The 20,369-nt window shown below is 44.4% G+C and overlaps 1 protein-coding gene across 9 annotated transcripts in view; it reads left to right on the forward strand.

Annotated features, from left to right (window-relative positions):
* Positions 1–19,580, forward strand: part of LOC147630678 (uncharacterized) — a 62,600-nt gene extending 43,020 nt beyond the window's left edge. For 6 of the 9 annotated variants that reach the window (XM_086810622.1, XM_086810620.1, XM_086810618.1 and 3 more), the window contains 4 exons: positions 8,150–8,215; positions 14,584–14,661; positions 15,076–15,235; positions 19,134–19,580. In XM_086810622.1, the coding sequence (XP_086666748.1) occupies positions 8,150–8,215; positions 14,584–14,661; positions 15,076–15,219 (288 nt within the window). In that variant the 3' untranslated portion in view covers positions 15,220–15,235; positions 19,134–19,580. The remainder of the gene's footprint in view (positions 1–8,149; positions 8,216–14,583; positions 14,662–15,075; positions 15,236–19,133) is intronic. The other 3 variants (XM_086810616.1, XM_086810617.1, XM_086810621.1) reach the window with 3 other exon arrangements.
* Positions 19,581–20,369: the final 789 nt, after the last annotated feature.

Here is a 20,369-nt window from a genome sequence, read left to right on the forward strand (position 1 = left end):
TAAGGTCTAGTAGACTGCTACTCCATCTCAAAGGGAAACTGAGTGAAACATTGTAATTTTTGTTCTAGGTAGTGCATTAGACTTTAAAAATACATGTAAACATCACAATCGCACATCTAAACTTGGCTCAACTATGATACCAGCTGTGAGATTCCTACCCCTCTACTAAGAATCACACTAAAGGTAGAGCGATTCACTTGGGGCCTCATGTCACAATGTCCTAACACTTGGCTATCCTCACGTACGAAAAGTGAATGATTCATCCAGGTGTATTCCCTTCATAATTCTCACAAGGAGGTCACATCAAGCGGCTCCTTAAGGCTCAACAAGACGTCGTGACTCCTCGATGGCAATGCGTCTATCCTTGTTTATGATTTGCCAACCAAAATGTTCGTCCCAGGTTTTTCTCATCCTAAAAGATACAATTTTGTTTAGCTTTGGAAGGTACCCGCTTCTCAGGTCTACCCACTTTCGAGCGTTTAATTCTTTTTCTACTTCTACCACATCCATAGATCTAGCCTAGCGCCAACTAATCCCATGTGTGTAGCCTTGCTGCCCACCACTGGACCTATGGCGCCAGTGTGAACTCACATATCCATAATTGAAATTACCACTGTACTCTCACTTGCCACTTATAGAAAACAAGAGTTCACACACAATCTGTTATAAAAACAAATCTTTCAAAATAAAATATATATCACTTTTATCTGATTAAAACCCATGCATATATAACATGTCCACATCACATAACTAACACATCAGTTTCACTTCAATCCACATAAATCTCCTCGCACCACGGTTGTGATCCTTAGACCAGGACGGTACACACCAATGAGCTTGAACACTCCTGGAGCTCCATGGTGATCGTAGGAGTCCTACAATGTCTTGCATTGGCCTTTAACACCAAGGTCAATAAATCCTGGGAGTTGCTTCTATTGGTCGTCACCTATCTCAGAAGCACGAACACTACAGGTACCGGTGTTAAATGTGAGGTAGCAGCACACATATTGAGTCACCAGGCACTACGATGTCCATTTCACTCCGGAGCCGCTTCTTGTCTGCACACCAATCGTGCCAGGAGCACACCCATGTTCGGCCAAGATGGGTAAAGGGCTTTGACGACCACCTTTGTGTGATGCACCTCCCGGATGACACCCACACAATAATCCATAAACCTGTGTGGTACCTTCACAGGCAGGCTACACACAAACATATGCAATACATGAATACAATTTTCCAAACAAATAAACAATATTACAATCAACGCATATCATAATTTTATTCTGAAGCAGAATAAACCATCCCAAGCTCAACGAGACATCACAGCTCTTTTTGCGAAACTCAGAAGAAGACGAATTCCTCGTATTATATCTTGGCAAGGTGTCACCATTTGGTCCCTCCTCTAGTCTTGACCAGTGTTTCACACACTGAGCGGAGCCAAGGTGTGAATGAGGATTTTTTCACAGAAGAAAGATGAAACATTTACTGGCAAAGTTTGGCCTGAAAGACGGGTACAATACATGAGCAACATGGGATTATATTTATCGAAGTGACTTATAATGCTCAAGTGTGTTTGCACATCATTAAAAATTTGGCTGGTCATAATATTATTTTGGGCATGGACATGTCGACAAAAGTAGGGGCCTACATGAAACTTGGGTTATGAGCTTGGGAAAAGCGTAAAGTGGATATTTTGGGCCAGCCCAACTGTTTTTAGCAAAAAGGGAAAAGCACTTCAAGTATAGGGCTGGTCGACTCTATTAAAGAATAAAAAAGAGGGCTGTTTTCAGCATTTGGCACTTGTATCTGCTGGTTGTCTAGACTCTATAGCTGCCCATTATCTTCTCCGAGCATTGGCCGTACATCTACTGTTTGCTGGTCATACAGAGCTGGCTGTGTAGCGCAGCTCTCTTATCTCTTCCGTGCGCTGCACAGCAACAGTGATTCAGCTGGCTGTTCAGCTACTGTTTGGTATCGAGATTTCACATTGTGAAGTTTTCGTCCGAGTTGCGGCCAGTTGATATTGTGCTTATTCTTTCTATCTTTAGCGGTGCATTTGCCCTATCAACTACTTATTTGCTGTACTAATTCTTTGTATTTGCTACTTCCCTTAGTGCTAGGCTTCATTATGGCTGAGTCTGCCCTACATCTCCGGAGGTTTGACGGAAACTCAGTATGAAGGGCTTTGTGTGAATATATGCTCTTATGTGTGTGTGTGTGTGTGTGTGTGTATGGAGTGCGTGTGTGAAAGCATATCTTGATACAGAGTTCTACACCCACTATTGGGCACTGATGACGTTAGTAGGGATGTCGTAGTATCTAGACCATACTATGCATAATGGAGTTGATAGTTATATAGTCTTGTGGGTTGACTAAAAGGTGAATTTGGGCATGTTCGTGGATTCATCTAGGTATATAATTCAGCCGTATTAGTGGACATGCAGATTTCACATTGTGAAGTTTTCGTCCGAGTTGCAGCCAGTTGATATTGTGCTTATTCTTTCTATCTTTAGCGGTGCATTTGCCCTATCAACTACTTATTTGCTGTACTAATTCTTTCTATTTGCTACTGCCCTTAGTGCTAGGCTTCATTATGGTTGAGTTTGCCTTGCATCTCCGAAGGTTTGACAGAAACTCAGTATGAAGGGCTTTGTGTGAATATATGCTCGTGTGTGTGTGTGTGTGTGTGCGTGTGTGGAGTGCGTGTGGGAGAGCATTTCTTGATACAGAGTTCTACACCCACTATTGGGCACTGATGACGTTAGTGGGGATGTCGTAGTATCTAGTCCATACTATGCATAATGGAGTTGATAGTTATATAGTCTTGTGGGTTGACTACCATGAGTATATAACATGCACATTCCTAAAAGGTGCATGTTCCTAGATTCATCTAGGTATATATACTGTTTGGTATCCATACAGCCATACAGCAGCCACACGTGTGGTTGTTATCTGGTGTTCTTTGCGCTCATAGTGCTGACCTTGTTATGGGCAGATTTGGGGCTGATTTATGGACTGTTTTGAGACAGTTTTTGGACAGTTTTGGGACTGTTTTGCGGGATTGATTTGTCTTAATTTTGAGAAGACAACTCTGTGAAAGTCTCGTGTATGCTTTGTGGAAAATTCGGTGCTGTATGCACCCGCACCTTGGTTTACGTTAAAAGCTTCTCTCTGAATAAAGAAGTTCCTACGGGGGGCCGGCCGTATCGGCTCAGTGCGGTGTGATTATATTGTTTATGGTTCTTCCACTGTTTTTTCATGCTTGTCTGGTATTTGAAGTGTTGTCTATTGTTCCGGGTCCCCTATTTCAGTGATACAAGGTCTTCTCAAAGTCTTCCCTTCTCGAGGATTATTCCAATCTTAGCCAATCCTTGACCGAGGTCTTTCTTGTACAAAGAAAAGTTAATTATCTTAAACTCTTGGAATCAAGTCTTCTCACATATCAAGAATTCTTTAGCGAGTCTCAAGGATCTTGAGGAGTACTTCTCTTTGAGAGTTTCTTTGTATGCTTCTTAACTTGTCTAGATCCTAATTTTCAACAAAACACCTTATTTTAGCCGAAATCAAGGCATCTTGCACTTGCTTAGGAATACACTCTTTTTTTGTGAATTGATTGTTCTCAACTTTACGAGTAAAAGGGATGTCTTCTCTTTCTAGAAATCTTCCCTTTTCTTGAGAGAATCAGATTTACTCTTAGACAATTTTTGAGATCAACCATACTTTCTTGAAACTAACCCTTGGTCTTGGCTTATCCTTAGTCTTACTTCTACTTGCTCAAGGTCTTCTCTTTTTCTTTCTTCTAGGTCCTCTCTCTAGAATTCTACTCGAGGGATTCTTCTCTTTCTAGAATTTCCTTTCTACTAATGTTCAATTAAGCTTCAAAGCAACCCACTAATCAAATTGATTGATTTAAGGCCTTCTTTTCTATCTAAAACCACGCTCTCTCTAAAACCTTAATCCTATCTTTCTCTCTCTAGGTTAGGATATTCTTTCTTATCGTAATTTCTGACCAATTAATAATCTTTTAAGTCAATTTCCTTTGCAAAGGTCCATTTGTAAGGTCAACTACCTTTAATAGATAAACATGCTTTAATCCATAGGGCAATATTCCTCTCCCAATATTTAATTCTTTTCTTTGTGAATCCTATGAGAATTTTCTAGAGACTAAAATAATCTAATTTAAATAAATCTAAGCTTTTTATTAAATATCTAATCAAAGGTAGTTTGAGAGGATGATGTGGCTCTTCATCTTCTTCTTCTTTTTGAGCCATGATTCTCTTGGCTTTCTTTTCTTTTTGATCCAAAGCTTTATTTCTTTTTCTCCTTTCAGATTCGAGGTTTTGTCTTTTCTGTTCGTTTCTCACCATCGGCGACAACCTTGTTCAATTCTTCACCTCATTTTTAAAAGAAAGTGCCTGATGCTACGAGTGTCCTTCCTTATCAAGAACCCGATCATCAACCTATAGAAGCAATCTATGTGTGCATGGATGCAATTTGCATCCCTTCTCCTATTAGATCCAAGAAAAGAGGAGAGAGGATGGCCTCTTGTGAATACCATCCTCTAGCCAACAATCTCTGCCATGTATAGAGAGAATAAACCTTTCCCAAGAGGCCCTCTCAAAGTGGTGGACCATTCCCTTTTATTTGCTGGTTGCTCAACCATATTTAAGTCATCCCTGATGATCTCATGGTCAAGATGAGGAAGAAAATAAGTGAGGGCCTTCTAAAACTCCTGTCTATGATTAGGTGCATACATATTCAGAATACCAATGTGTCTCCCATTGTGTATAATGATGATTCCCTGTGTTTTAGCTGGCAAAATGACAACATTGGCAAGGCAAAATGACACCATTGCCAATGATGCAAGGCAAGATAGAAGCTAACACTGAAATACATACACCACTCTGGTCCTTGCAGTTCCCAACCAAAAGGCGTGACCAGATAATAACTTGCCAGATTGCCCATTTTGTCTTGCATCGACTTTATGCTTTTGCAAAAGTAAAATTTCCTAGGGACCTTCCGTGATTGCAGAGTGAAGCTGGTTCTTGATAAACTATTTCAGTGGCATTGAAAAACACCACCAAGTCCCCGTTGTATGTGCCATAAAACAATCCTCATGAAGGCGAGGATTGAAATTTGCGATTGGATCTTGTGGTCGATGTAGGAGGATCCCCCCCACCCCCCCCTCCCCCTCTTCATGGTGGGATCTCGTATGAGAGAAATCAGATTAAGGTGCTGATCAATCCTCTGCCACCACACGATCAAATTCCAACCAATAATTGAAGAAGAGTAATTACGTCGGGCTAAGGGGAAATGGGCTGCCAGCACAAGTGCCTGAGATTCCGGGGAGTTGAAGTTAACTTGGAAGAATCCTCGTCCAAGTAAACGTGCATCAAGGAAGTGCACAACCAGTTTCGACGAGAGAGGGTTGCCAGAAGCCAATCTCTAGCTTGGAAACGGCAGGGGTGAGAGCCATAGACTCTCTTAATGAGAGTTGTTTTCATTTCATTACCAATGTCACTTTGGAGAATGAGGAGCTTGTCTTGTGAAAACTTGATAGTTCTTTCAGCCTGTGGGGGTGGAGAAGGATTGGCTTGGGCAGAAGCCATAATGCCAATCAACGGAGGGCTGGACGACTTGAACACGGGTGAAAAGAAAACGTATGGCTAATAAGCAAAGAATGTAGAGGTGGGAAAGAAGGGAGATGAGGCGAGAGGCGGCAGATGAGGAGAAGGTGGGAGGTGAGGGTGAGGCAGGAGGCAGGAGGCAGGAGGCAGGGAGTATTCTATGACTGCAAAATGACTTAAGGAGTTAGTTTTTATGCGAGGAGATTATTGATTCTTCAAGAGCAAGTTGATTAACTTGAAACAATGTTTGATTCTTTAGTAACGAGCTATGTAAGGATAGGGAAACGCTATTGTGTCGAGTTCTGGACACAAGTTTTGAAGCTTTCTTGGAATTTTGCAGCCATGGGTTAGGTAGTGGTTGTTGACATTCACAAGGAGTTTAACTTGTGCTTTTGTTGATTTTATTCATTAGTTGAGTTTGAGTCTAATCAAGGTAAGAGCTAGGAAACTTATGTGGATGGTAGATGCTATGGTGAAAAATGAACTCAGGCTTAAGCTTACATGTAGTGACTATCTCGTGTTGGGATTCATAAGGACATGAATCTAATTGAAGGGTGTTACATAACAAATCGGCTTGAGTCGGGAATTAATGTGGGGTTGTATGACCTAAGTTTAGGGGATGGGCTGACTCAGATCAGTTAGGTTGAGTGTTACGGTCAATGACTAAACTAGGGCTGAGCTGGGCTTAGGGGTTGATAGGATCTTGGTCGGGAAGCTAGGGTTACCAAGGATGAGGTCTAGATAGCCTTGGGTCAAGTTAAAAGTATACAATTGGCTAGAAAAGGCAAAAGCCTAAGTAGAGGACAACATGCTAATAATAGCTAGGTCTAGGCTATAAAAGACTATCTAGGGCTCAGTTATGCGGGATAACGGAGGGTATCCATGGGCAGAGATGTCTGTGAGAAACGTGGATCCTCAGGGCTAGGAGTAACTTGGCAAAGGATATGTCTTGGTGGGGGATGGGATGCGAAGGCCTATTGCCGTGGTGGGGCTAAGGTGGGGCAATCTTGACCTCAAGCTTAAGTAGTTCCGGATGGGAACCTACGGTTTTCAGGTGCGCCACTAGCCAGATTCTATCGCAGTCATCATCGCCGGATTTGAAGCGGGTTATCTTTACTCAAAGAGGATTCCAGGTATGTGTACCTTGATTTTCCACAACTCTTTTCACATGCTTGCTGTCAAGGCAACATGCTTCTCTGCAGAGGAGTCTTTATTAACTTTCAATCACAACTTATGGCCAACTCATCTGTACAACCATCTCTGCAAGCTGTATGGCCTGTTTTAGGGCTAATTTCTCATCGGTCCTGTGTTTACACTTGCCAAGACTGTACAGCCCCAGCCTTAATCTTTCTTGTAGTTGCTGTACTGCCTCCATCTACCCTCGCATTGGAGCTTCCCAAGATGTTTGAAGAGCCTGCTTAAGTGCAGGTTTGGATCAGCTGTTTAACCTGGTGCCCGCCCGTAAGTGATGCCGTCAAGGAAGCACCTTGTAGAGTTTTGAACCCAGGACCTCCTAGTCCTAGGCAAACACCTTCACCACTTGGGCGATCACCTCATTGGCAGTGGAAACCTTCCTTGCTGCCCCACCAATCCTCTTGAAGCTCTGAATCAGCCCAAATTATTCACTACTATATCAGATCTTCTCATTTATGTATTTCAATGTCATAGAAGGTCTGCTTTTATATGGCACATATCATTTTCTACATTACAAAGTATCAGGAAGCTTCACGTTTATTGTATCCTATACTTACTTCAGAGCTGTACAAAAAGTGAGAAAGTGCATGCATTATCATGATGTTGTGGGCAGTTGTGCACAACACAAGCTGCCATATGTGCTCCATATTCCCACAAGATGTGGCTATGTTTTACCCGTCGTTTTAGTAACAATGATCCATTCAGGGATCAAACAAAGTTTTTATATGGATAGACTGTCCAAATTTTGATGCAAGGGTGGAGTTGAAAGAGGTCTGTTTCAGGCATACTACGTGGAGGATGTGGCCATACCAATCCGCTAGAAGGAAGTGGAGGGGTTGGCATCATCTTGGTAGTCCACTTGTATTTAATATTGCTCATCATTGTGGTGGAGATCATGCTGATGCAGAAGACACAATCTTTCTACAATCTAGTGATGTGATGTAGATGGGTTGGCAAACTTTCACTAAGGACCTTGAAGGAAGGGAATTTTGTGAAATTGATCAGTGCATTCTAGTTTAAAGAGGGACGTTATATCTTGAAAGAATTTGTGCTATGGACTATGCTTTATACATGTCTTCAAGCTAAAAAACACGTGCTTCCCCTGGTGTGTCAAATGCTACGCCCAAATCCACATTGATTAAACTCCCTTAAATCCAGCATTATGTTGCATCACTCCTTGGAATGAGCTGTAATATGCTTATGCTTGTGCTTTGGGACGTTGAAGAACTTTAGTCTTTTTGAGTTCTCCCACTTGTTTTGTGGAAGAAAGATACATTTATGATACAACCCATTGTGTTGCATGCTTACACTATCCAAAAAAAATGCAGATACGATCAGGAGGTTTGGTGGTCATAGATAATGTACTTTGGCATGGCAAAGTTGCTGATTCTCAGGTACAAGCACCCTGGGTTTTTTCAGCTATTTTCTGGGTCTTTTGTATGTTTGTGGGTACTTTTTCCTCCATGGAATATCCAAGATACTCTGGAAGTTAGTAATAATGTGTGTAATGAAGCATGCAAAATGAGCCATACTTATGCAGCATATGGAAAACTGGGTCTGGTTTCCCATAATCGTAAACACATGTCTTGGAAGGCAATCCCCTAATTCATAGCAGTGATTTATTCAGAGAGCTCATGAATTTGTTTTGGACCTCATGAATTTGTTTCGGACTAAATGTCTACATATGACATGCACGCATGAACACTCCCTTCAGTGTGAACATGACCTGGGTTTAATGCATGAAAATGTTCAAGAGGCCGGGGATGCATGTGGATGAGCATGCATGAACTCTTGCATTTTTTGGGTATTTCAGCTGGTTTTGTGATGGCAGGGGTGCAACTGGTAAACTTGCTATGGCGGTCTCAGTGGAGTTGTGTCCCATGCCCATCACCAAAGTGGTGCTGAGGGCAAGACCGTGCAAGATGGCCCATTTGGCGGCAGATAAAGCATTGCCAGGGAAGGACTGAAAATATGATCCTTTGCACGAATTGTGAGCCATCCAAATGGGGGATGGAAAGATGCTGGATTCTTTGGTGAAGAGATACGCACTCATAGGGATGAAAGACCTGCAGCCAGGCGCACCCCTCCCCCGCCTTCCGCCTGTGTCCTCGCCAGCACCTCTTCATCTCGCCCCCCTCCCGTTAGCCCTGCCCACCAGCGCCCAGCCCCCCTCCCATTAGCCCTGCCTGCCAGCATCCAGTTAGCCCTGCGCCCAGCTTGCCTTCAAATTAGTCGTTTCCATCTCGCCCCCCTCCTGTTGCCTGCCAGTCCTCCACCCAGTGCGGCCTCACCTCTGTGCCCAACTGTTCTACCTTTGCATCTTGTCTTCTCCACGAGCCCTGCCCTCCTTGCCTCTTTTCCTGTCTGCCCCCTTTTCCAGCTCCCCCCCTGTCACCATTTCCTTTTTCCTTTTCAGGCTCTCCTTCATCTCAGCAGGTGTGCTCAGATTTTGGACAGTTTTTTCCTGTTGCAAGTTTCGGCGTCTTCTAGTCTTCCCTCTCCTAGGAGGACTCCATGGCAGCCGGTTCGTCATCCCCGACCAAGGCTTCCGTCCCTTGCCTTTCCTTCTGAGAAGAGGACCTCCAGCTAGTACCTTCGATAGTTGCCTCCCTGGAGGCCTCACCTTGGTCTGTAAGATTGTGGTTAGCACCCAACACGTGGACAGTGCAGGGATCTTTTGCAGGCAAGCCTTATTGGCGATCCTAGAAAGATCACTAATATTCATCCTTTGGGGCATGGATACTACCAAGTCGAGTTTGATTCGCCTGCAGCATCGGACAGAGTCATGCAATTGAGCCCCATCGCATTGCGCATGGCCCAAGCCTTCTTTGCGAGGTGGCAGCATGGCTTCGACCCAACGTCCGATCCTCTGGCTGGCATCTCTGGCTTTCGCATGACACTCTTCTTTCCTGGTCTCAAAAAGGAATACCTTCCCCTCCTTCCGGTGATAGGTGGTGTTATCAGGAGAGTGATGGAATCCCCCCCCACTGCCGCTGCAGCAATTCTAGCCCACACGGCATGCATGCCCTCACTTCGTATCTACATAGCCTCTCTGGAGTCAGTTCCTCGTGTCATATTGCTCCTTGTCTTTGTGGAGCTTCTATTTGAGAGAGAGTGGAGTACTCGGGCCTCCCCTTCCAGTGTTTCATTTGCTGAGATAGATGGGACATCTTGCTAGAGCTTGTCCACGCCGTCAGTCTAGGAGGGCGCCCTGGACTCAAAGCACCAGGTCATTGAGAATCCTGGTGCAAGAGAGAGTGGCAGACCGCCGATCGGCAGAACGATTGTGGGACTTGCACAGCAAAGTGGTGTTGCAAGGGCGCTAGTCTGGCAGGCCACATGAGGGTACGATTCTGTCAGAGAACCGTTACGAGTACTTACTTCAGTACCCAACCCGGGGGGGGGGGGGGGGGATTTTTGGGCAACTAGTCGACTACTTCTTCTTCCGATGCCTACCTGTCGAGGGAGCGGGCATCATTGAGGAGACCATGGCCCCCATTCGCATTTGTGCGGTTTTGCATAACTCTAGGCCTTCTACTCCAGAGGGTGGCACGATGATTCTCCCCTTCCCTCTTGAGTGCAACGGCGGGGACGGATTAGAGCACGTAGTGGGTGTTTGCCCGCTATTCAGGGAAAGGTCTTAGAGCTCTGCATGATCTGCATATCACCAACTTGCTCACTCACTTTTGGCCATTGGTATGGATGGAGATGGGTGGCTCTGGCCACAAGGATCCGCGGGGAGAGGGGGGGGGGGGTTTGCATCGCACATTTAGAGAGCTTGCTGTAGCGAGGCCATTGAGGGAACCCTCACCCCACCACCGGAGTCCATCCGGAGCATCTAGCTTCATATCAATCATACGTTCCGTGGACAGTGGGGGACGCTTCAAGGTGGCTGTGACCATATGCGGAAGTGCCGCAAGGCCTTTTTGAGGATTTGGCGTCATGGTCCTTTCTTCAATGGCAGTGGTGGTGAGCCCATCAGGCACTATAGACCACATGTGTGGTTGTTCTCCAAACACATCCACACCCCCCCCCCCCTCCCCTTCCCCAATTGTGTGAGCTAGCCTTCTCCTCCCAGAGCGGCCAGGCAAATGAGGAGCATCCTCCCCCACTTCTTTCTCTTGATTCTAGCTCCCCTCTATGGAGCTGAGTCTGTACTTAGCCATTATGACTGTTTTGCTCTTTGTATTTCTTCATGTTTCGGTGGCAGTGCATCTCCCTCCCTCTTAGAAATACCTTCATTGTGATAGATGGAGCCTAGAGTATGCATACTCCAAGACATGGATAGAGTGGCTGCACATGGAGGGTAAGATTCATGCCCATTTGGGGTGGCTTCGACCTTTAGACTTGGGGCTCAGCTAGCGATGGGAGATTCGCAGCAGTATTACTGCGTCGCACATTTGGAGAGCTCGCGTAGCGAGGCCATTGAGGGAACCCTCACCCCACTAGCTGAGTCCATCCAGAGCATCTAGCTTCATATCAATCATACCTTCCGTGGACAGTGGGGGAAGCTTCAGGGTGGCTCCGACCGTATGCGGAAGTGCCACAAGGCCTTCTTGAGGATTTGGCGTCATGGTCTTTTCTTCAATGGCAGTGGTGGTGAGCCCACCAAGCACTATAGACCACATGTGTGGTTGTTCTCCAAACACACCGCCCCCTTCCCCAATTGTATGAGCTAGCCTTCTCCTCCCAGAGCGGCCAGCCAAATGAGGAGCATCCTCCCCCACTTCAGTCTCTTGATTCTAGCTCCCCTCTATGGAGCTGAGTTTGTACTTAGCCATTATGGCTGTTTTGCTGAGTAACTAATAGAAGGTTCTTCTTCCTCGAAAAGAAAGAAAGAAAGACCTACAGCCACCATCATGCCCTCATCCGGGGTTCTTGAGCAGCTGTCTTTCTGGGCATCCAATCACCAGGAGAAGCCCATAATTCTCCTTGGGAAGGCCATGATACTCCTCACCAAATGGGGGATGGAAAGATGCTGGATTCTTTGGTGAGGAGACACGCACTCGTAGGGATGAGAGATCCGCAGGCTGGGCTACTGTCATGCCCTCGTCCGGGGTTTTTGAGCAGCTGTCCTTAAGGGCATCCAATCACCAGGAGAAGTCCACGACACTCCTTGGGGAGGCCTGGGAAACAATCTTTCACCAAGAAGCCCATCGTAGCAGTCAATGGGTTGGAGTTTGGTTTGAATCCATGTCGTCATCCAGTGAATTATGTGTGCACTCTGTGTATTGTGATGAGGCTCATCAATAGGATTCTCTTTACTAGGGCGGTCATGTCAAACTCGATCTTGATGCATCTGTTTTCTAGGAATTGGATGTTGGTGATGCGACTTGCTTGCCCACAAGAGCCGCTTGTAGGAGCTTTAGAATCTGTCCCCTTGTTGGCCTGCTTCTGATGATTTTGCAAATCATAGTGGTGGCCTCCAATGAGGCAATCAGAGTAGATAGGAGCTGAAGGTCTGGCGGGACAATTGAGGGCGGTCTCGGTTGTGGAAGATGGAGCAGCTGTCATGGAGGGGACTGCGGAGGGTAGGGGCAGATACTGAAGCAGTAAGCGCAGGTGCGAAGGCTGGGAGGAGGAGTGCAAGAGGAGAGGGGGGAGAGCACATAGGTGAGAGGTGGATTGGCAGGGGTGCGGCTCTCGTCTGCTATTCCGGGAGCTCAAGCTGGTTAGGTATGCTAAGAGATCATTCTATGTCTTTGGATGGTTTAGTATTCGGAAGGTAAGAACTGGCTGCGACATGGTAATTGCACTGAAAGCAGGCTATGGTAGCCAATGAGGTGATAGCTCATGTGGTAGAGATGTTTGACTAGGACTAGGAGCTCTTGGGTTCAAAACCCTTATTGTGCTCCTCCCTCGGTAGCATTGCCTATGGGCGGATAAGAAAGCGTCTATGGGCGGTGAAAAAATGGTAACTACGGGAGGATATTGGGCCTAAGGCCAGTCAAGAGCATAGTCATAGGGGACGGAGGGGACGGACCCTTGGAACGGGGGGACGAAGTCCCGGGAACACCGTGGGACGGGGACGGACGGACGTCCCCAGCTGGGCGTCCCTCACAAGGGACGGCGTTCCGGGGACGGATCCAGGAGGGGACGGTTGTGGGGGACGGCTGCATGGGAACGCCTGCAGGTTACTGTTTGGGCAATGGTCACATTTTTGACCTTTTTTTTGGCCGTTTGGGAGGGGCTTTTCATGGGCCTTTAGCCTTGGCCCATAGGCCTTGAGCCTTTGAGGCTTTGGGCCTTGGCCTATCTCTTGCCTCCCTCCCTATAAGAAGACACACACACACACACACACACTCCCTCTCACACTTCAAGCTTTAGCTTCACACACACACACACTCTCTCCCCCTCAAGCGGCAAGCCTCAAGGACCAAGGTCTCAAGTTTCAAGCTCTCACACAAGCAAGCTGTAGCCTCTCAAGACACACTCTCCTTCACACACACACACTCTCAAGCTTCACACACACACACACACACACACACACACACCCACCCATCCTCACACTCGAGTTCTCCCTCAACTTTCAAGGCTCAAGCCTCACTCACTCTCTCTCTCTCTCTCTCTCTCTCAAGCTATCAAGTGACAAGGAGGCATCCATCATCCATGGCATCCTCCTCGTGGCAATGGCTCTTAAAGTTCCAACTACCTGTAGAAGGACGACAGGATGGACATGGTGGGATGAGGTCAATCACACCCCATCCCCTCATGGAGGTGGTGCACAGCCATGGACATGCAAGCTTTGCCCATATAGGCGAGTGGGTGGTACTGACAAAGTAATTTTTAAGTGCCGTTCCTACCCCCTTTCCGGTTCCCTACATATGGCCGTCCCCCGTTACCGCCCCCCGTCCCTTGTGACTATGGTAAAGAGGGAAAAAAAATGCAGGCTATGGTCATTTGAAAGAGGCTTCCATGCACTCATGGATCGATAGCTTCTGAACAGTAATGGCTCCATCGATCATGACTGTGGATACCCCTTAGGAGCGAGTGGCTATATTCAGTGACTAAGCTAAGATAGTGAGCCATCTTTTTTAATCGAGCATGAAAAGGTCTTCAAACTTCTCAAGGTGGAACACAGATCCACTGCAGGATTATGTGGGGTCCAAAGGATTAAACAGATCAATATAGTTTTTGCTTTGAGTTTTAGAGTGTAGTAGAGTTACTCTTTCTTCTTGACTTAGTATTTCCTTAAACTTGGGTTCCTTTACATGCCATTCATCTAAAATAGGAGGAGGGAGTGACCATTTTTTATACTGAATCTGCTGAGTGAGCATGGAAAGTGAGTGCATTATTGGCATGTGAACAAAATATGGTGGCTGAAGAATTCTACCCTGAAGAGGTACAAGACAGGTGAGGCAAATACTGATATATGGACCCTTTGCCTTACACCTAAACTACACAGAAGGGTAATGAAATCAAGGACCAAGTGTTCAATAGAGTCTACTAAGGTTCATAGGTCATGGACAAGCTGAGGATTGAAATATCAAGGCCAATAATAATTACTTTAAACTATTTCCATAGAGCCCTATGGCAAATGTGGTATTAAACTGTCAGACGTTTGAAGATATGAGTGCATTTGAATTGCTTTTATGCTTTTTTCAATATGCCCAATGATGCGTGAAAAATGAACACTCATTTCAACAGTAAGATGTGGTGGCATGGAAAATTTTTCATTGTGCCTTTTTTCCTAGTGTGTTATCTAAACTCTAGAGGCAGAATAACTTCTGGCGTGTCTCCGCAATTGTTGATCCTTTTGTAGGAAACTGACAAAAAGACAGAGAGTTTGAGGAGTTTCAATACATTTGTGCAACATGACACTCGAGTAGATGTTAGCATGGTATGAGACTCATAACCTTAGAAGTGTTTTTTTCTGTTTTTAAGACATTGTTTTTATCTTATTAGTTGTAAAGCTGCATTTCAATATTTGACTAGTACAACTGAGTGGGCTTTTGAATTTTCAATCCCTTTAAATGTCCCAAATTAGGTGGATGTTCCCTCTGTAAAGTTGTAATGAATGCGGGTCACAAATTCACATGTAGCTGGTGCTTCTCTCATTTGAAGAGAGCTTTATTGAATTTTTCAATGCAAGTTTTGGCTACATTTGACATCTCGAATTTTTGCCATCGCTTGGGCAGCATTAGCTTGCATATTATAGTCTCATCAGCTGGAAAGTGCAAGCATAACAGGAAATAAATCACATGGAAAACTCACAAAAGATGATGAATCACTTCGATGAACTATGAATGTGTAGGTGTCGACAGATATCATTCATACCCTCTGCGGCCAGTGGGGGAAGTTACAAGAGAGGTTTGGACCGCATGCGGAAATGTGGAGAGGCCTTCCTACGTATATGGCAGCAAGGTGCCTTCCTCTCGGACAATGCCGGAGACCATAGTGGTTGCGTATTTTAGGTACGGTGTGGTACGGTACGGTACGGTATGCATACGAGTACGTAAAGTACGCATCAGGACTAGTACTTTAAGTACGTTCACTTTTTGAAAATAATGTATATATAATAAAACATATATATTATGAACCATTCATAATTTAGCAACACCATTGGTACACAATTGCCAAAAAACAATTGAAATTTAAACATCTATGCTCTATAAATGTCAAATGTTTAATGAGCTGCATGCATACAACATGAAGTCTTGCTGAATCTGAAATCCTAGTACAAACGCCGATAGCCATATAGCCATCACAAAATAATATGACATCATACATGTTTGATCATAAATCATGAAAGTACAAGGCTAGCCGCTAATAGCTACAAGCTAAATATGTGACTAGTCAGTGGGCACTACTAAAGTACATACTGATATGTTAACCACTAACTAGTAAGAGCAACCAGTCACCACAACGTCATTGGCTAATAAATCAAGTCTCATGAGTCACCACTCACTCATCAGTATCCAAGCTTGAAGATGAGGCTGATGAGAGTCTCCATTTGTGAGGAGATTTCCATCAAAATCAAATAGCGGCTTCCACTACACCACATCACCTGGTTCATTAGTACCTGTTGGTATCTCCTCAACAGTGATAAGAGGGTCCAGGTCTCTCCTATGGAAGAGTCTACCGGCCACTTGGTGCATCTCGTTAAATGCAATGGTCAGGATGGGAGAGATGCGCATACACAGTTCTTGCTTGGAAGACCTTTAAGAGTCTTCCGGAGGATCGGAGAGTTACGTCCACTCAGCATCTTAGGGGCTCTCGCATTCATATTGATCAGATTGATGCAGCTTATCCGCATGAGTGGCTTTCTGGGACCTTTCACGGAGACTATCATCCGAGTTGGCTGGGAGTTTTTTCCGAGGATAGGCATACCTCTGCAGGTCATTGTTCTGCCAGGCCAAGAGGATACAGATTTCCTCCTTTATTCTATCATGCCTGGTGGGAGATTGAGGAGATGTAGTATGGAGGAGATTATACCAAATACGAGGCTTAGGCCAAGAGGATACAAATTTCCTCATTTATTCAATCATGCCTGGTGGAAGATTGAGGAGATGTAGTATGGAGGAGATTATACCAAATACTAGGCTTAGTCCAGTGAGCACTGGTTCATTAACCCTTCTCCTTAGATAGTGACTCATGGCTCTTGGTGTTTGTGGCTATATGGTGGCAGTCCTATCAGATATCTCTTCAGTGGGATCCAGGAGAGTGGGAGTGGATTGATGCCTTCGATCCTTTGAAAAGCCTTCCGTTTTTCAGTTTCACTGTTCGGAATGCCAGGCTTCTCCTCACTCGACAGATGCATAGGATCCCTACTCTCAGTTCTCATTAGGAGAGCTATGATATTTCTCCAGTGATACATCGCAGATATTGGCATAGACTTGGGCACTCATACAGAAGGAGCCAGATCTCTCATTTCTTTTGGTTATTCTGACATGGTGGTCTCCCCACCAATCATTGGAGATCAGTTTTCGGTGTAGCACCTTCCTGTCCTAGATGTGCGGTAGATTCTGAGTCCGTACAACATTGTCTATGGGGATGCAGCATTGCACAGCAGATTTGGGGTCCTGTAGCCCAACTTATGGGCAAATTGAGTGGCCGAGCCATGCATGTGACTTGGGGGGCAGTTGCTTGGCTCTCCCAGTCCGGTCTGCAACTTTTTTATGAGGGTAGTGGTACAGATTCTGTTTTTTTCATTCGTAGAGGTATTGCCGAGCATGGTTTATTGCAGGATGTTCTTCACTCTGATTATACACCCCCTAGACAGAGGATTGACACCAGTTGGGAGATTATTGCAAGTATTACAGCATGGCAGATTTGGAGAGCTAGATGCACAGAGGCTATTGAGGGTGTCTAGATTTTTGGGTCTCAGTGCATTAGTACTATATGGGGTGATATCATCCACTCTTATGGCTACTTGGGCTCACATTCAGGGGTCCTCTCGTTCTGCGCAGGCGAAGCGTGTGATATTTATGCGGGAATGGGACCATGGCATCTTCTTCTCCTCTAGTACCATAGGTCTTACATGGCATCATGATGCTCCTCAGTGATTGAAATCACCTTGCATATTGGGGTGATTCTATTCTCTTCCGGCTTATAGCTGTGGTTGTTGTATGTTTCTCATACTTAATAGAAGTCTCTTTCTGAAAAAAAAAGGAAAAAAAAAGGCCATACTGCTTTTCTCTTTAAAAAACAGGTGCCTCCTTTTTGAACCTTCCTATAAGCGGCCATAGTTGCTCTCTTTAGAAGGTTTTGTAAAAAAGAAACAGCACACATGTTTTTTTTGTTTAAACTCTTTTTAGGAAAGCTTTAAAAATAACAAGTTCCACTTTCTCCCCTCCTGGTGGCCTGCGCAGACAGCAACAGCAAGCTGTTGTCTATACTGGCATGCACTTGTGCACATCACACTACTCTGACTGCTTCTCTGCTGGCTGCCCTGGTCTCTAACTCTCTGACTCTTTGCTGTGCATCATCCGCCCTGTTGCTACCCTGTAGGAAGCCAGCATGGCATGTTTCAGGGCACCAAACTCAGCCCCTTGCCCACATAACCACTGGCTGTAACAATCCTCTGCTACAGTTTCAGGGCACCAAACTCAGCCCCTTGCCTACTACATGTAGATAGTACGTGTCAAGGATAGATAGCTAAGCAAAAAACGCAGCCCATATGGGAGTTAAACCTGAGAAATTAGAGCTTCATAAGGGTTCTCTGCACATCTACACTTGTGACTTGGGCATGGTTAATGAGTATAAGTGTAGAGAATACCTGGTTCTTGCTAATCCATGGAAAGAAATAACGGAAAAGCTTACTGAGACCACCTTCCATGCATCGTGATACCTTCCGCGTTTAGGTTTCTCTGATACCAAGTGTTACAACCCCATAGATCTCCTAAACACAAAACACAAGTGATTAGTACAAACCCCATAGATCTCCTAAACACAAAACACAAGTGATTAGTACAAACCCCCTAAGGGGGGTGCAGGCTTGCTCACCTCACAACCGTAGGCTGTATGCTTCAAACCACCCCTGAGCCAGGGGCTAAGGTCTGACTCCCATAGATCCCTCTGCCAGTCTACCCCATAGATGCATTTGCATGCTGATCTATGCTCTTCCACATGTGTGGCCGGTGTCTTGGTCGAACTCTGACGAGTAGTGAGGTTGTAACAATAATAACCCATGTTCCACCTATTTAGTGCCCATTGTTGCTGTAAATAACCATCTTGTTAGAAATAGCTAGTACACATGGATTTCTTAATAACCTCCTTAGCCACCCATATTAGCGTGCTTTCTCCTAATCCAAGGGCTCCCCTAACTCTGTCAGATTAGGTCACTAATCTGAAGGATTAGCACAAGGTACGTAACATGCTGTCAAAGCTTCTACTCCTTGTGAGTTTTCTTTTATATACACCGTACGTTGTATCCTCTTACATTTCGGTGGTGACATCAACTATGAATAGTGTATGCATAACATTTTTTGAATCTTCAGTGATTGAGCTTGGTTTTAATTCCAACTTTCTCTCTTAATAGTCCTTTTGTTTGTTTTATGTTTAGTACAATGAACTAGGCTAGGGTTTGTTTTGATAGAACAAGGAAGACATGATAGTAACAACTGGCTAATGGGCTCTTAACCAAGGAAACCCTAACCCTTGCTCAACCACCAGGAAAAGGCATTTAAGTAACGTGTATCAGGTACTAATTTAACAAGTAATAATCGTGTACCAAAAAAGTACACATATGGGACCTCTGGCCATCTTGCTTTCTTGAATTCTAAATTGTGCAATTGGTGTAAGCTTGGTTTCCCTAGGCAATGGTCCATCATTATTCAACTGTTGAGAATTAACTCACTTGCATGTTAGCAGGTGCCAATAGGAGATGGTATGACCTTGTGCAGAAAGAGGGAAGTAGCAGAATGATGCCAAGGGAAAACTTCAAGCCATTGCAAACTTATGCCAAGTTTTTTTGGACATTAATCCCAATAAAAGTATAGATGGTGTGGAGCTCCAGCCCTTCACTCTCTTATTCACAATGTGTCTTCTCTCTTGTTCTCTTATGTGTTTTTGTTTCCCCGCTATGCATGCATACTAATTGTTATCATCCCAGGATGAGACATGTGTAAGTTTTTTCCCTCCTTTTTTCTGGCTCACTCAAACCGTACTTCTTGTGTATCTTCCTTTGCTCTTTATACACATTATCTTTGGCAATGGTCTCTCTACGTTGGCCTAGTATAGAGAGAGGACCTCCCCTTTATAATGGCTTTTGTTGACATTTGACATTTTGATCCTGTATCCACTAACATCTTTGCAAGCATGTGACGACGAACCTCCTCTTGCTTCAATCGAAGTAAAAGTAATTATGTTGTATGGTCATAATACCTTGTTCTGTGCACTCCTTGCATTCTGTCTCGAATTTTAGGTTGTCCTTAGTGACTTCTCATGTATGTGCAATATATATATATATATATATATTCAATCAATATGCCTGCTCATTGTTATTTTAGGTGCTCGATTTGCTTGATCTTGTTTCCAAATGAAAATAGAACTAATTATGGTTGCATTTCACATGCATTCCTCTTTTTTTTTTTTTTCTTTTATAGTTTTGTCTTTTGAGAGTGTAGGGAGATGGCTCTTCTACTAAGCACAATTTTGTGTAGATCATATGCATGTTACTTTTTTATTTGCATCATATATTTGTATATAAATTATCCGTCTGTTTCAGAAAGCTTCTTTTGGAAAGGTATGTCCATTTGAGTAGCTAACTGTGTAAGTTATTATGCTTTCAAGAAGGAATTATCAAGATTTCATATTCTTTGTATGTGCTCTTGGTATCTGTAAACTTGCCTTCAAAGCACGTGTAAGAGTATATGTTGTCTATTCTAATTTGATTGTTAAAAGGGATGGCAAAAGCATTGTTTTGTCAACGTAAGAGGCTTACTATATAAGTTTTAGTCTTATGGAATTTATGGGGAGGAATGCATGGTAGGGAAAAAGTCTTATACCAATAAAGGAGTATTGAACTATAATAAGCAAGTAGAAAAACTCCAAACCACTTGAAAGATTGACACATTTTATGCGCCACATTTCATGAAATACAATATA

This window comes from Cibotium barometz, chromosome 16, assembly GCF_041138505.1.
Source record: "Cibotium barometz isolate CiBa-2024 chromosome 16, ASM4113850v1, whole genome shotgun sequence".
NCBI lineage: Eukaryota > Viridiplantae > Streptophyta > Polypodiopsida > Cyatheales > Cibotiaceae > Cibotium > Cibotium barometz.